Source organism: Larus michahellis, chromosome 2, assembly GCF_964199755.1.
Source record: "Larus michahellis chromosome 2, bLarMic1.1, whole genome shotgun sequence".
Classification (NCBI taxonomy): Eukaryota; Metazoa; Chordata; class Aves; order Charadriiformes; family Laridae; genus Larus; species Larus michahellis.
The window spans coordinates 36,143,095-36,159,236 of NC_133897.1; the positions used below are offsets into that span (position 1 = coordinate 36,143,095).

Here is a 16,142-nt window from a genome sequence, read left to right on the forward strand (position 1 = left end):
TTTTCTCTGAAGAGTTCTCCCTCAAAAATGAAATCCTACTCAATTACACAAAAATTGCGTGGACAGAACCCACACCAAATAAAATTATTCCATAGCTGTACTTACGGCAAAACGTTACGTATTATTTAGAACAACTGCGTACTCTCCCCTCAAAAAATTTTAAACCCTCAAAGTGTGGAATTCACCATCTTTCGGCTGGGATGCTGAGCTAATAATATACACACACTTTGCACACATACACAATATTTTCTACATTAAGTTTTGATCTAAAGACAGGTTCCTAGAAAAAAAATTAACTTTTTGATTAACATGTTTTAAGAAGTTAAGTTTATAAAGTAATAACAACCATGCAAAGTTTTCTATTGTCTACAAAGCTTATTTTTTCCTTTTTTTACAGAGCAGTAATTTTGGCCAGGGTAAGTACATCTACACTAGTAAATGCACATTCACAACCATAGTTAAAGCATCACAGGTTGTGCGTGAAGAGTCATTCTCAATTTTTTAAATTTACTTGCTTTAGAAATATTGTTAGTTATATATTTCACTAAACTTCATTTTTAGGAATTACCAAAACAATCTTCTGTGCTTTTGTCATAGCAGCTTTGATTAATGCACACAGGCTTACATGGTATAATATATGAAAGCAATCCCTGAGCTTTCATACAAGGCCTTGACAAAAGCCTCAGAGTATCATTTTGTTCTGTTCAACTGGAAAAGTCAACAACTAAAATTCAATTGTTCACAAATTTTAAATTATGCAACATTCCAATTTTACAATTTCTTTCAAAGGCAAGTTACATCGAAAAATTACTTGTACATAAGAGGTGTATTTTCTTTAGTAACCTTTACAGTCAATATTTAATAATTTCCCCCTACCTTCCTAATACTATAAAAAAAACTGCCATGACATCAAGAAGTGGCACACAAAGCAGTTATAGGATAGCCACTATCACCTTTTAAATAACTCCATTATTTTTAATTTCCTTTTTCACAGAAAACAGGATATAGTGCATGATTTGAGGATGAAGATGACAGCGAGCATTGACTTTTTCACCGTCACGTTAAATTTAAATACACTGTTATGATCAGAGAACAAAAAATAGCTTACGTTTCTGCGCTAAAACCACACTCTTTATATAGCGTAGCATTTAACATTTACACTATCTTAGTTCACTTTGTATTAAACCAAGCAAAATTGTAAATTTGGATCAGTTAGTTTCAAAGCAGAGAGAAAAGGCCTATATCATACTACAGCTAACCAATTAATTCATAAGTATAATTTACAAGTTAATCATCAACAACTTCAAGGTTATTTGCATTTAGTAACTCATAGTTTTCAAATGCATAGTATTTTACTAGGCATTTAAATTAAGATTAGGAACGAAGCTCGTATGAATGATGATGATAATTTTGACCAAGTTTAATCAATTATTTAGCAGTTAATTACTTCAAATTTAGTTTGTATACAAATGTGCAAACTTATTATCACACCAAGGCAGTAATTACTACCTTTTTACAATCATACAGCACTGATTTGTTAGCAAAGATACTTAAATAAGGTGGTATCTGCCCCCACTAGTAGACCAAGTTGCTTTTACCTGAAAGCACAGTTTAAATATGTCTTTCAAAGCTTTGAAATTCAACTATGCTATCTGCATACAGATATGCCCAACAATTGAGGATTTGAGAAGAACATTTTAAAGAAAAAGAGCAGGACAAAGCTAAATATACCAAATTACAAATAAGTTTAAAAAAAAATCAGCACAAGGAAGACTATGATGTTATAAGATAAATATTCAACCACAGAAAGAAATCATCATGAGGAGCTACCGATCATTTTCTACTAATGCTACTGTTCGTATTTCTTCTTTGTTCACCTCCCCCACTATCACCCCCCCCAAAATTCAGCTCATTTCAAACCGTGCCGGCATCAGCTTCGTGCCTAGTACTGGGCTACACAATAAGAGACAACTACCAGTAACAACCAGAACTGGAGCCGCGAAAAGCCTCAAAACAAAGCAATCGCTCCCTCCCTCTCCTCCCCCAAACCTCAAAGACGTGCTTTAATAGTTTATAAGCACATGCACGTTATCCACAGAGAACAAGGGAAGTTCATAGAGCTGCATGTTAGAGGGAAAAGAAACAGGTCAGGGCACCTGCTGAGCACCCCCCCCACACACACACACCCCCCCGAAACCAGGCAAAGCTCTGCTCACCTAGCCCAAGTCTCATCAGGTAGGACACACACCACAGCCACCTCCAGAAGACTATCACTGCTCACGCTCCATTTCTTCCTCGGGAACTTGCAGGGCTTCATCGTGGTGAAACGTGACTAAGTTTTGGACAGACTTTTCCAAGCCTTGCCTTTTTTCCCCGTTTCTTTTTTTCCCCTCCTTTTTTTTTTTTTTTTTAAAAGGGTACCACCCAAAACGATACACCCAGTGACACAAGTCAGAACTACGCCAAAGAGCGGCTTTCTGCAATACAGAACCGCACACGATTTCCACCAACGCTCCACAGCTAAAAAGTTAAAGATAGCTTGAACTTTCGTTTGAAAAGCCATTTTGAAGAGCTGCAGTACAAAACACAGCACTGCTATACAGCAGGAGACTGACGTAACCACACGTGCAGGGCTGGATCTGTGCTGCCATTCACGCATCCAGAAGTAGCATTTTCACGTTAAGATGCCGAACTTAATCCAACGTATGCAAAAAAAAGCACTAACAGTCGTAGCAAGCAAACTGTGCGGGCCAGGTGATGCGAGCGAAAGGGCCGGGAAGAAAAGCAACGTACACAAGCTTATTATTTGCCACAGAGGCAGGCGAAAGCCAACCACCGCAAGTGAATGCAATTTCATGATTTTACTGAGGCTAGCCCAACACAGAAGTAAAGCAATCTAACTCAGTCTAAAAGCTTGAAGGGCTCTACAAAGTATAATAAGTCTTCTAAATCTTTTCCCCAAAGATTACTTTCAAGGAGTGGTGCATAACATCAACTCTATATGGCTTAAGCACATGCTACATACATGAATGGATGATTGTGCTCATGATTTGAGTTTAATTGAACAACTGTTATCCAGCCCAGTTGTACAAAGGGTGTATATTCCACAAACTTCTCCCATTTACGAGAGGAGCCAGGGTGGAAGAAGGGGTAGAAATCACATTATTTATAAAAATTCCCTCCCATCCGCCTAACAGGAAAAAAATGAAAACTTCTAAATAGAGATATATAACTCACTCCAAGTAAACACATTGTTAATGCAAACAAAATAAGAAGCAACCCAAAACTATTTAGCAAACCGGACAGGACCTCAACATTTGCTATTAGGACTCAGACCACCACTGAGAAACAAACAGTATCTCTTAAATAAATGAAGGTCACCTACTTTTTGACTACCATAACTTAATGCAGTGTTGATTGTGGGATTCGGGTTTTTTTCTTTGGGGGGGTGGTGGTTAAGAAAAATAGCTTAATAGGATAGGCATTTGGTACATCTTCATATGAACCAGTATTAGCAGTATAAGAATAATTTTACACCACAGCTGCTGAGCACCAGCATTAAATTCTGAAGAGAAATTTCATGATGAGTACACAGTATTTTAAAAAAAATATTTCTGCGCTGACTTTAAGAACTGTCCATTTCTCATGTATTTTGTACAGGTTATTAGAATCAACTGAAATACCTGTGCTGTACCCTAGGTCCTCCAGTTCCTTCATTACGTGTTAGTAAATCTACAGACCACAAGTTAAACTACACGCTTACCATCTCTGAGTACCTATTTGAAATTGAAAGAGAATCTCCATTTGTAGACAGTGTTAAATGCCTATCATCCTTAAAAATTGCACTTAAAAATATCCCACATTAAGAATTTCTGCGCAGGTGCAAAGTTCATACGATCAAGTAACAAACCAGTATCGAGGACATATTCCAGCCCTTCTGTTAGGGTCCAAAGGAGTACCTCCTAATTAGCAATGGCAGTTTTTTAGCCCTCTGTCACCAAATTATGCTACTGCCCACCACCACCTGTAACTTGCTAAAATAACCGAATTCCTATCAACGCAAAGCTCACCGTATGAGAACTGTTGTTGTTGATCAGCACCCGCTGTGATCAATACCTCGAAGAGACACTTAGCATTGAATCCCTCTCACTCAACCCTGGCGCATAGCTCCCTCTGCACCCCAGGGTGCTGGCTTTCCACAAAGGAAGATGTGGCTCGTTCAGGGATCCAGTTCCCTGGGTAGGAAAGACCCATGTGCCCTTTACAGCACAGCAGTGCACATCTGTAACAACAGACCAGCGCCTTGATGGCAAGGAGAACCTGTGTGACCCCGGTACACAGCTAGCAAACTCATCTGAAGAATTATTTCAAAATTAGTAACAATATTCCAAGACACAGACAAATAAATTTTCGTGTTTTTTTCTAACCATCACTTAAGGTTACCACAAAATTTTCAGTAAAAGAAAAAAAAATCATTTAAAGCGCGTTTATCAGAATTTTAATTCACATCAGGAAAAAGACAAGATATGGTTTACATTGTAAGCATAGTCTATTATCTTGGATTAAACTAACACCTAAATTCCTCAAACATCCTGCAGATTATGTTTTTCCGAGCACTGTCATAAAGAGACATTGTTTTGAAATTTTTACTCTAGATGTAGGAGGAAAAATTGAACTATTCTTCCACAGTAACCAGGAAGCCACCGTCACATAGAGAATCTCCCCTACATGCCTAAATCAAATAATCCACTCTATCGGCAAAAAAAAATTCTATATGATCTGTTTTGTAACTGTTAAAAAAAAAAACCAACTTGTATCTTTTGCCTTTGCTTGATCACATGTGCATTTTCCCTGTCAAAGCAAGAGCAGTTTTGCAAACTCTCTTTCTCAAGAGTCTCCCCACAGCCCACACTGAGGATTTCCTCCTAGGGCAGGGGAGAGGGGCAGCAATGGCACAGGATCGGGCCCCAGGATGAGAGTTGTGTGCAGCAACAGTACGGATTGTCTTGGGTTTTTTTGGGTGTTCCCCCCCACCCCGCCTCCTTCTCATAGCTAGCCCTCCCACCCGGCTTTTTCCTGGAAAATTACATTCCCACCTTGATCCACGCAGGCTAGATATTTAACAGATAATTCCAAATCCAAGCACAATAAGCTTTTTACTTCCCCCCCAACTGCCATTTAACATGAAGTTTCAGGAAAATATGTCACTGTGAACCCAACTAATAACTTAAGATTTTATCCACAGAAATTTTTGTTCACCCAGACTGGAGTTCCCTGTAACTGGAATTTTGATTTCTGCACTACAATATTTAAGGTTCCATTAAGGTGAAGCAAGCTCCATTTTTGAGGGATAACTTACAGGACCTGTACATTTAACATTTAAAAATAAACTCAATTTACCAAAACAATAAAGCACAGCTATTTTCACTAAGGAGAAAAATGTATTAGACACATGGTGTAGACTACATATTTTAAAATAGCGTTCCTAAAGTTCAGCTGAGCATGAAAGTTAATCTTTCAAAAGTGAACATTCAGCTCCAGTTGTATTCAAGTGTACTAGTACTTGCAAAAAAAAAAAAAACAAACACAACCAACCTTACTATTTTTGTAAATTCTCCAGATATTTTTAGCTGGTCTCTTCTTAAACTGAAAATTATTTTATGGTAATATAATATTTTAAAATGCAAGAGTGTGTGTGTATATATATATATACACACACAGAGAGACACATATACACAGGCATTCTCTTTGAAACATTTCTCTGCGTTATTTCTCACCATTCAGACTACAGTCACACAGTGATCAAGACACCAAAAAAATTAAAACGGAGTAAGGCCCTTCCCAGCGGAAGACCTTTCATTTCAAGAGAGTTTCATTTCAATACTTAGTCCCATACCCAAGAATCCCTCTTTGACTCATTGATATCTGTGCTCTTATCCAAATCTGAACTTAATTTTACCTGTTAAAGGCACTTTTCCATCCAGATTTGCAAAAGAATAGTTTTAGTTCACGCTGATTTCACCGCACCACGAAGAGGCACATGGCTGCTAAGGCTACATTGCACAGGAGACAGCTTTTATACTACAGGTTTCTCTTGTGCCAGCTGCCATGATAATACACCTCAGCAAAATAACAATTATTATAATTGATTATAATTTTCCATTTTGAAATTTCCATGCACTTGGGGGGGGAAGGAAAACATCTTTTTTGGCCCTACTCTTAACATTTACCCTAATATTGACCCTAGCAACACACTTTATTCACTAAGTATCCAACTACAGACATCAAGGTTTTCTTCTTGGTTAAATGTATGCATCTTTCAATATGCACTCATAGAGCAATATTGCAGACCTAGAAAGAAGCCAAACCAGGAGAGAATACAATAACTATATTTTTTGTCAATTACCTGAAACATGCCCAAACACACAGGAGCTGGCTCCCATACAGAAACTTTTCAAAGCCAAATTGCTTATTCCAGGTGATGAGAAGAAAAAACTGCCACTGAAGTACCCACAAGGATAAACGTGCCCAGAGAGGCTGGGTGGCACCAGTAAGCACCGGGGTTTACTGACCTCCCCAGTACACCCCAACCCCAGACAGCTGGGGAGATTTTGGACAGTATATTTAACAATATTTTCTTTATTTGGACAGCAAAAGTAAGACTAATACAAAAGATGCAGGATGGGAAGGCATACAAGTGCATATACTTGACATACCCAGAAAAGAAAGAAAAAAAAAAAGATAGGGAGAGAAGCCTCAGACTAAAACTACAAAACAACACACGAGTATTTCTGGTAACAATGTCACATTTCTAGACAAAAGGAAAATTTAAGGTTTTATCTTAGCTTTCAACAGTAATTAGCATATAACAACATATAAGTCTATACTCTGCATCATTTGAGATAAAGAATGGACTGACATGCAAATAAACATTTTGCGTATGAAAACAAAAATGAAAGAACGCAGATTAAAAGAGAATCATATTGAAGCACTATGGAACTACATAAGGCACCTCAGTATTGCCAAGTGCATCATTCCTATTCACGCTTTTCCACCTATCCCTCTATAAAACATGAAAAGTAATCCTCTTTACTTAGATTTTACAGCATTTAATTCTTGCACTCATTCTCCATCTATTTTCTGATTCTGAATAACCAAATTCCAATAATAAATTTGACTCTTCAATTACAAGAAAAAAAAAAATCCCTCATCAATGTTGCCCTGTGCTCATCTCACTGGGCTCATGTAAGGATGAAATCACTGGAAAAGAGGCTTTAACTGTGCTCCATGGCACTATGTATTTGTTACCAAAATCCCAGGGGGATAAAAAACCTAAAAGCTAAAATGACATTAAGGAGAGGAGCAGGTTTAAGGAGCAAAGAATCTTTTTTGTGAGGTTCCCTGAAGGGCTGCCCCTGTCTGTGGTTAAGTATAAGGTGTATTTTAATTCCACCTGGGTCCTTCTCTCATGGCCACTATCGGAAGCTTCAAGTTTTCTGTTAGGTAGGCAAATCTCAGGGCATTTAAGAATTTTGCAGGTCAAAACTAAGCATTTGAAGTCCACCCAGTAGCTAGCCAGAAGCCATAAAAGGACTCCAGCACTGTAGAGTCCTATGCGCTGCACTTAAAAGAGCAACTGAAATGAACACAGCCCCATTTCACAAAAATACCACCTTCAGGGTCTCAAAAATGTGGAAAATGTTATTACCCCATGTTTGGGGGTGGGGGGAAGCGAGAAATAAAAAAATTTAAACATTTCCTGATTATATTTTACTACCCTTGAACTACACTGCCAAAATGTTATTTTTTATTCCACCCCTCCAAAATTTACCGTATCTACGCACAATTTAAGGTCCACTAGAAGTATGTTCTCAGGGTACCATCTATAAAGGGAAGATAGCAATAAGAGAGCAGGACCAACCTTTCAGGACATGCATTTAATGCAGTGTTTCACATACTCCAGCTTAGCTTTTAAAAGCTTCAACAAGAAGGGATTTTTATTTTTTTTTATTAACGATCAAACAGTATGAAGAGTTATAAAAATTAAACTCCCAACAACATAATAGTTAACGTGGTTAGTGAAGAACTATCTGTTCTTGCCATAACAACTTATTGTCCATGTAGGAATCACCACAACTCTCCAGGTTTGTTTCCACTCTAATTGTAAACTTTCAAAGATTAAAAAAAAAGAAAGAAAAAATTAATTTCCTGTTCACATCTGCAAAAATAAGTGTGGAAACAGTGAATAAAAACCCAAAATCAGTATGCAAAGTTTTGGCCCTTCACTCTCAAAAACATTCTAGTTTGGACCCAGGCTCAGTCCTCCGCCTTTTTCAGCGAAAAAGAGCAGAAATATGGCTAATAAGTGACATATTTTCTATCATATCTTCTTACATGCAGCACGTTTCTCCCTGCTTGACATTTAGAGAAGCAAAACTAAAAATCAATGCCACTATATTTTTTTTTTTAATAACTGTGACCATTGTAGCCACCATACATACTTTAGCCGCCCGAAGCCGTTCCCACCGCCCTGCGCACACAAGATACAAACCCTCATTATACTGAAAATTAGCAACACAATCCCCTGCCCATCCAACAGGGTAATGCTCGCCCCTGGAACAGAGATGGTTGCATGAGGTATTTGGGGCCTGTTTTCCTCAAATCAGCCTTCAGATACTTCAGCATTAGAAGTGAAGCAGCTGGCAGGTCATTGCAGCTCGTTAAGAGGCAGCACTACCTACGAGATGCACCTTTGCTACCCTCTTCTCCCGCTCCTCTTCCAAACAACCCCCCCAGAAGAGACAGAGTGAATTTATTTTCTCAAAGAGACCTCGAGGTGGGGGTGTGGAATAAAAAAAAAAAATTAGCCTTCTAATTGGAAAAAAACACCTCATCGTTACAACAATTGAGATGGTGTGAGCATTTTAGGCCCCTGAAGGCCCCAGGAGCAGACATGGTGGACCAGGTCTGGGTAGGAAGCCCACCTGGAGGTGGAAGCCAGGAGACTGCACCAGGCACATCCCCAGGTGCCCAGAGTTAGCGCCTGCCCTCCCCCCTCGTCATGCACAAATGACATCAGGGACATTTGAATAATCAGATTGCGGCGTACATCGCCTTGCGAGATACCAGCTGCTCTTGGATTGCGGGGAAGTAGTACCCAAAGCCTCACACCACAAGTTTCATGGGCACGGGCGCGTGTACACTATGGGCTGCCACCACCCTCCTCCCGCATTGCTGCTTTGCGAGAAGAAAACCCATCTAAGAAGTGATCGTGACTAACAGTGCCCTGCCTTCCCTCGCAGAGCGTGACTAGCAGTCAGAATTATTACAATGCCTTCTCCAACTTTTGCATAAAGTGACCTAAACCTTTAAATATTGCAATAGCCTTCCTCCACACCAAGGGGTCTGAATGCAGAAGTGCTGCATTCCTTTGGCATTCCCTCGAGATTTCAATAGTAAGTCAGGAATCTACTCTGAGCTTATTAAATACTTTGCACCTCCCCCAAAATAATTCTCCACCCTTCCATCAAGGAAACCTTGGCCAGGCCCCTTCTTTCAACGGCAGCGTATCCCCTTGTCTGGTTTTAAACGCTTCCAGGGGGGGAGAGGAGGGAGGAAGCCACACAGGGGCTCTCTCCTTCCTTCCACAGCAGGTAGGAAGGTAATTTTGCAAACCTGGGTGTGCCCACTTCAAATCTGAAGATCCAGCAAGGGCTGGAATGCAGTGACTACTGGGCCCAAGAATTTCGCCCTGACTAACAAGCCAGGCACACTCCACCATCTTCTGGATTCAGCTCAACTTTATGGCAACCCTAGCTGACACCACCTCTTGACCTTCCTTTATGTGACAAGGATATGGATTACCAAACCCTTACCCTTTTCCTCCCGTACACCTCAGCCGCCCCTGGAGAAAGATAGCCCCAAACTACCTCTGTGAGTGATAATATATGAACTCTCACAAAAAAAAAAAATTTTAAAAAAATCATATTTAAGGAGGGGAGCCAGGACTCTCCACGAAGCAACCTCACAGCAGCAGAGGTCAATACAACATATTGAATAATTTCAGTGTGCTAGAAAACAACTTTTGCTCTTATGAAGTAATCATTTGACCAAACTATTAATCGTACGCTCATGCTGAAAGACAGACTCAATACATCCACTCCTTTTTGCTTCCCCTGCCCGCCCCCCCCCCCCCAAATGGCGTCACTGCTCCCACTGTATCTCCCAGGCCGGAGAGCGAGCACAGGGCTCTCTGGAAAGCGCTCCCCGGCCTTGCAGCCTGCAAACACACTGGGTGGGCAACACACACCACCACCACACCACCACCCCCCACCCCAGCTGCCTATACCTTCCCCTTGTATAAAAAGATACAAAGACTTCAAATAAGTTACTTTGAAAGAGTCTTAATAACCAGTTTCACCAAAACGCTCAACATTTGAAAACTGTGGTTTTACACGTACCTAACAACTCTAAATAGCTGCCCAGTAAGCAATGTTTAGAGGCATGGAAAAAAAAAATCTCCAACTTTTTGACCCACCCCCAAAAATGAAAAGCATTAGACATCTATAAAAGGAACAAGAGAGTCCCTTTTACATATGGAGGCCACTGAATGCATTTTAAGTGGCTTTCTATATTTGATTTTGGGAGAGGAGGAGCGGAAACAAAGGGGAAGGAAGTGCAGTTATGACAAATGCAATTTAATTTTCTGTTAAACAGCAGTATAAATCTGAACTATATCTGATACATTCCAACGTGATACTGCTTGATGAAGCTGTGTTTTAACAAATATGGGCTTTGAGGGAAGCAATAGGGGTATGCTGATACAATTACATTTGCAGTTTTTTCAATATTATGCCTACATGTAGGCAACGCATGCCTAGAAAAGTGCTTAAGTTCAGTGCAGAATTCTTTTCAACAAGTTACAGACAGATGCATGTTTCTGATAATTACTAGTTCACAAATAGGAAGACATGCTACCCAATACAAAGAATGGACTTTTATACCATTTCAGCTGACAGCTAAAAGAACAGGGAAATACTCTTAAACACATTAAACAATGATAAAAGAAAAAAAAGAGTTGGGAGAGCCACCAGTGATTTCAAATTTACAGCATAAATAGAATACTACTCGTGCAAGCTTAAGATTAAAAAGCATGATAATAAATTTATTTATTACACAGACTAATAGGAAACTACCAATTCTCATACATCCCATGGAATTTTCTCCTTAAATCTAAAAATATACTCCATTTACAACAGTATTTCTATACACAAAAGATCTGAAATGTAGGCTGCTGTAAATCAAAGCCATATACCTTGCATATTAAATGAGAAAGAGCACATACAGCATATTAATTTCAAATGAAAAGCATCAAATAAATATAACCATAAAGATTAGCAACCCATGAATTGGTCCAGAGAGTGGCTTCCCCCACCGCTTTACTGGAGCAGAAATCCAACATACTTTCTCAAGTGAAGCTTTCCTCTAACACTAAATAGTGACTAAACTTCTAATTCTCATAATACCAAGATACAATGCCCATCAAGACAGCTAATTCACCTTTTCAAATCAAGTATTTTAAAAAGAATGTACTTTTTAAAATAACCCTGAAATAGTAGAAACCCCTTTTAACAAAGTTATACAGACAGACATACTTCCCAGATTGAATAATGGAGTACAGGAACAAGCACGTGGAAAGTTTGATCTATTTTGCTTTTACTCTCTCATGCACGCCAGGTTTTCTATAATCTAAGTATTTGTGAAAGAAGCAGGCTGAATTGCTGTAGGCAGTATAAAAATACTACCCTGCTTTATTGCAAGTATAGCTTTTTTACATGAGGCCCAAGAAAATTACTACCTTGCAAAAATTAAACATACGTTTAGAAATTAAGGATGCATAAATCCTGTCCTTATTGGGAAGAAGTCATTCTCCTGCTGCTTCTATAGACCAGCTCAAAACAGTGATGAAAAATCCTCTCAAACACAGATGAGACTTCTACTACGTGCCTATAAGATGCTGCAGACTCCAACATGGCAGGATCAAAAAAAATATGTATACCAGTGTATTTACAAGATGCTTTTTGTTGCTGGAGTAAAGCTCATGTGCTTGCCCGTTACACACTTCACAACACCACATTTCATTTCCTCCTAACACCTAGGTTTTAACTCTTCTCACGGAACTTTAAATTTTAAAATCTCCACAGTCGTTTGCCATCAGACCACAATAACTTGCTTCTCTCACAAAAGGTTTTTTTTTTTTAATAAATAAATTAAATACCACCACTGTTGCCCGGCCAAGACGCTACATTAGAAATACACGGGGTGATTCTAGAAAACCTCTAGGACAGCAGAGAGTGGACGCCTGTGGGTTTAAGAAAGCGTTTCATTTATCTACAAGGAGGAGAAACACGAACCTAAGCATTTTTCAAATTGCTTCTCACTGGCTAACTGAGTGCAAGGAGGGTGGGCGGGGGGGAAAGAAATAAAAATAAATTACCTTTGTCTTTTAGGGACTGAATGTTCAACTTCTATGAGTTTCCCATGCAGCTCCACTTTACCTGCAGAGATAGAGAAAGGGGGGAAAAAATATCTGAGCGCGGCTGTGCGTCGTCCCCGTCCCCCGGGGTGGGTTTGCAGGGGTGTACAGCGGAAAGACGGGAGCGCAACACGTTAGCCCCATTCACCGGCGACCCGGCCACCGGCGGAGCGGGGACCCGGCTCCCGGGAAGACGACACAGCCCCGGCGCCCGCGGCCGAGCCGGAGCCGCCGCCGCCGCCGCGGGGGAGCCGGGGCTGCCCTCGGCGGAGCCTCTTCCTCCGCCCCAGCCCCGATCTCCCAGGAAAGGGGGTGAGTGTGAGCCGGGCTCAGCCCCGTCTCGGGGAGGGAGAGCGGGGAGCCCCCGCCGCCCTCCGCGCCGCCGGGCCTCCAACTTCGGGCGGTTCTCTGCGCGGAAGCGGGCGGGAAGGCAGCCGAAAGGAGACACCGAGCACAGCCCGAGCCCATCTTTTCCGAGGGAGCCTCTCCCACCAGACCTCCGCAAAGCCGCTTCACGCGGGGCGGGGGGGAAAGAAAGAAAATACATTTTTTAATTTAAATTTTTTTTTTTTTTTTTTTTTTTTTAGCACGCAAAAACAGGATGTCGGGGCCAGGAGCCGGCGCGCTGCTGGAGGCGGTGATGGGTGCGTGAGAGCAGCGAAGAGAAACCGAAATAAATAGCAGGGCAGCGAGGAGGACGGGGGCGGGGGGGCAGCCAGGGTTCTCCCCCACCCCCTTCCCAACTTTGGGGCAATTCGGCGGCTCGCCCCCAGCCCCGCGGCCTGCGCCAAGCCGCGGGGAGCCCCAGCCCGCTCCGGGGGGAGGCGGCCCCTGCGAAGGGGCTGCGGACGCCGGGGGAGGGGGGGGGGGGGAGGGGGAGGTCCAGCTGTGCCTAACGGGGGTGGTGGGGGTGTACAGAGCGCCCCGCGCAGGGCTCCGCGCCCGCAGCCCGCCCCCTCCTCCCCGCGCCCGCCGCCCCCTTCCCAATGCAGTGAGGGCCCCCGGCCGGGCAGGGCTGGCCGTGGGGTGTGGAAAAACATGGGAGCCGCCGCGCCGCGGGTCCGTGGACCCAGGCTCCCGCCCCTCCCCGGCCCCACTCCCCCGCCACGCCGGACTGGCTCCTCCCGGGGGGCCGCCGCCGCGCAAAGCCTCCGCGGGAAGGCCGGGCGGCTCCGGCCGCGATAGGAAAACAACAGTTTGCGCCTCACCTGGGGGCGAGGAGGGGGGTGGGCAGGGTAGCGGGGGACCCCCCCCCCATCCCCATCAGCCTCCCCCCCCGGCCGGCGGCGCGGCCCAGCCCGCCGCTGCAGCAGCTCCGCGGCCGCGGAGGAGCGCGGGCGGCGGGAGCCGTCGGGGCTGCGGGGAGGGGGGTGGCGGAGGGGCCGCTCACCTGAAAGTGCCTCGATGGCCTTCATGGCCCAGCTCTCGTCGGGGCAGTCCACGAAGGCGTACCCCGTCTTCACCAGGAACTGGCCCGAGAAGGGGATCTTGGAGTCTTTAAAGAGACTTTCCAGGTCGAGGGCGCTGACGTTCTCGCCGAGGTTGCCGATGTAGAGCTTGTTCATCTTCCTGGCGGCTCGGGGAGGCGCGCACCGCGGGCTGCAACCCTCGTCTTGCGAGAGGAGGTGGGGAGGAAGGGGGAAATAAAACAAAATGCGATGGAGGAAGGAGAGAGAGAGAGGACAGGGGAGGGAAAAAAAAAAATCAGATCTGCAGCTTGTGTCCCTCCCTCTCTCTCTCTCTCAAGGGGTAAAAAAAAAAAAAAAAAAAAAAAAAAAAAAAAAGCGTAGCCAAACGGGAGCCCTAAGTGCCTGCCGTGCTACCCGGGCGCATGGGGGGCGCGGGGGAAACACCCAGCGCCGGGCCGCGGATGGCGGGCTGAGGAGAGGAAAAGGAGGAGGGGAGGGGAAGAAAGAAAAAAAAAAAGAAAAAACCAACTACTTTTTTTGTCTTGCCCCCGAGCCCCTTTGGCAGCAGCAGGCGGACTATGAAAATGTCACACTACGTGCGTGCAGGCGCCGCCTCTCAGTATTAAAAAAAAAAAAAAAAAAAGCCACCACACAGAGGAGGGGAGGGGGGAGGGAAGGAGGGAGGGAGAGAGAAAAAAAAAAATTACTTGAATATTCCGGCTTTTTGAATGAGCCACGTGTTCAAACTACAAATCAACTTCTCACGTGAGGAATCCCAGCTCTTCAATTAGCGAGTGGATGGGGCGCGCACACACACTCACGGAGGAGGAGGAGGAGGGCCGGGGTGAAGGACGGGGAGGGGGTGGGGTGGGGGGAGGCTGGACAGGACAGGACAAGTTTAGAGAGGGGCGGAGGGAAGGGGAAACCGGAGCTGGGTGGGCGCCGGCCCTGCTCCGGTCTGCGCCGCCTCTGCCCTTCCGCCGGGGGAGTCCGCTCCCCGCGCCCCCGCCGCTCAAAAACGGCTGGGCGGGCGCACCTCCCCCCCCCGTGCGAGCGGGGTGTGATCCCGGGGAGGGAGGGGAAAAGGCACCGCAATGCCCACCCCCCCCCCCGCCCCGCTCCGCTCCTCCCCCGCCGTGCCAGGCTGTGGGGATTATTCATTGGGGTCGTGCCTGGGCGATCCCGCTCCCCGGCACCGTGGGGCGCAGGGGGGGGGGGGGAGGAGGAGGAGAAAGAAGGGGGGGAGGGGGTGCGGGGGCAGGCTGGGGGGGGGGAGAGCGGGGATCCGCTCCCGCCGCCGCGGCTGCGTGCTGGGGGGCTGCGGGGGCGGAGGGTCCCTCGGAGGAGCCCCGTATGGTAATGTGTCTGCATCGCTCGCAGTGCCCCTTGCGCTGAGCCTTACGGAAAGGAGGAGAAAGGGGGAGGGGGAGAAGGAAAAAAGAAAAAAAACACAACACCAAAAAACACCCACCCCAGAAAAGACAAAGGGGTGGAGGAGAGTTGGGGGATGATGAAGAAGGGGAGATTCCTGGGGCGAGGGAGCTGCCCGGCCCGGGGAGGGGCGGGGGGACCACGCTCCCTTCCCAGCTGGGTAATGGTGGACGGCGCCGGGGGGCGGGGGGGGGGACGCGAAGGCACCGTTGCTCTCGGCTGGTAACGGCACACAAAGGGATTTGGCGACCCCCCTCCTCCCTCCACCCCCCTCCTCCCTCCACCCCCCTCCCCCGGCCCGGTTTAAGGAACCATTCATAATTCTCCACATTCGTACGGATACAATGGTGGGCTTGTGGGGGAGGGGTTTGGGGGGTGTGGAGCCTTTCCAGTGCAAACAAAATGTTGCCTGAAGATGAAGAAAGGATACGGAAATGAAAGCCAGCACTGTGTTTAATATAGCGATCTAGTAGGTTTTGTTTAATAATTCAACGCACTTTAGCCGAAGGTTTCATTTATTCCGTGGTGGGCTTCTTGCGGTACGTTTTAATAGGTATATCCATGGAAAACGGTTAAATACTTTTATTAGCGAGCAGTGAACGGATTTCCACATGTCCTGTAGCACGTCTGGAAACGCTGTGGTAAACAGGAACGGTCCATAGTTTTGTTGCCTAACTTCTACCGAGCGTACAATTAAAGAAGGGCGACGGAAATCTCCCTTGAAATTGAAATCTCAGGCTTTTGTCCCCCAGCTCGGCTGCGGTGGT

At 44.7% G+C, this 16,142-nt stretch overlaps 1 protein-coding gene across 2 annotated transcripts in view; it reads right to left on the bottom strand.

Annotated features, from left to right (window-relative positions):
• IGF2BP3 (insulin like growth factor 2 mRNA binding protein 3) overlaps nt 1-14,788 on the bottom strand; it is a 114,249-nt gene extending 99,461 nt beyond the window's left edge. Inside the window, exons 1-3 of one of the 2 annotated variants that reach the window (XM_074574847.1) lie at nt 14,652-14,788; nt 13,926-14,147; nt 12,497-12,557 (exon numbers count right to left, since the gene is read on the bottom strand). In XM_074574847.1, the coding sequence (XP_074430948.1) occupies nt 12,497-12,557; nt 13,926-14,100 (236 nt within the window). In that variant the 5' untranslated portion in view covers nt 14,101-14,147; nt 14,652-14,788. Of the gene's footprint in view, nt 1-12,496; nt 12,558-13,925; nt 14,287-14,651 lie in introns of those variants that run through there. The other variant, XM_074574846.1, reaches the window with a different exon arrangement.
• Nucleotides 14,789-16,142: the final 1,354 nt, after the last annotated feature.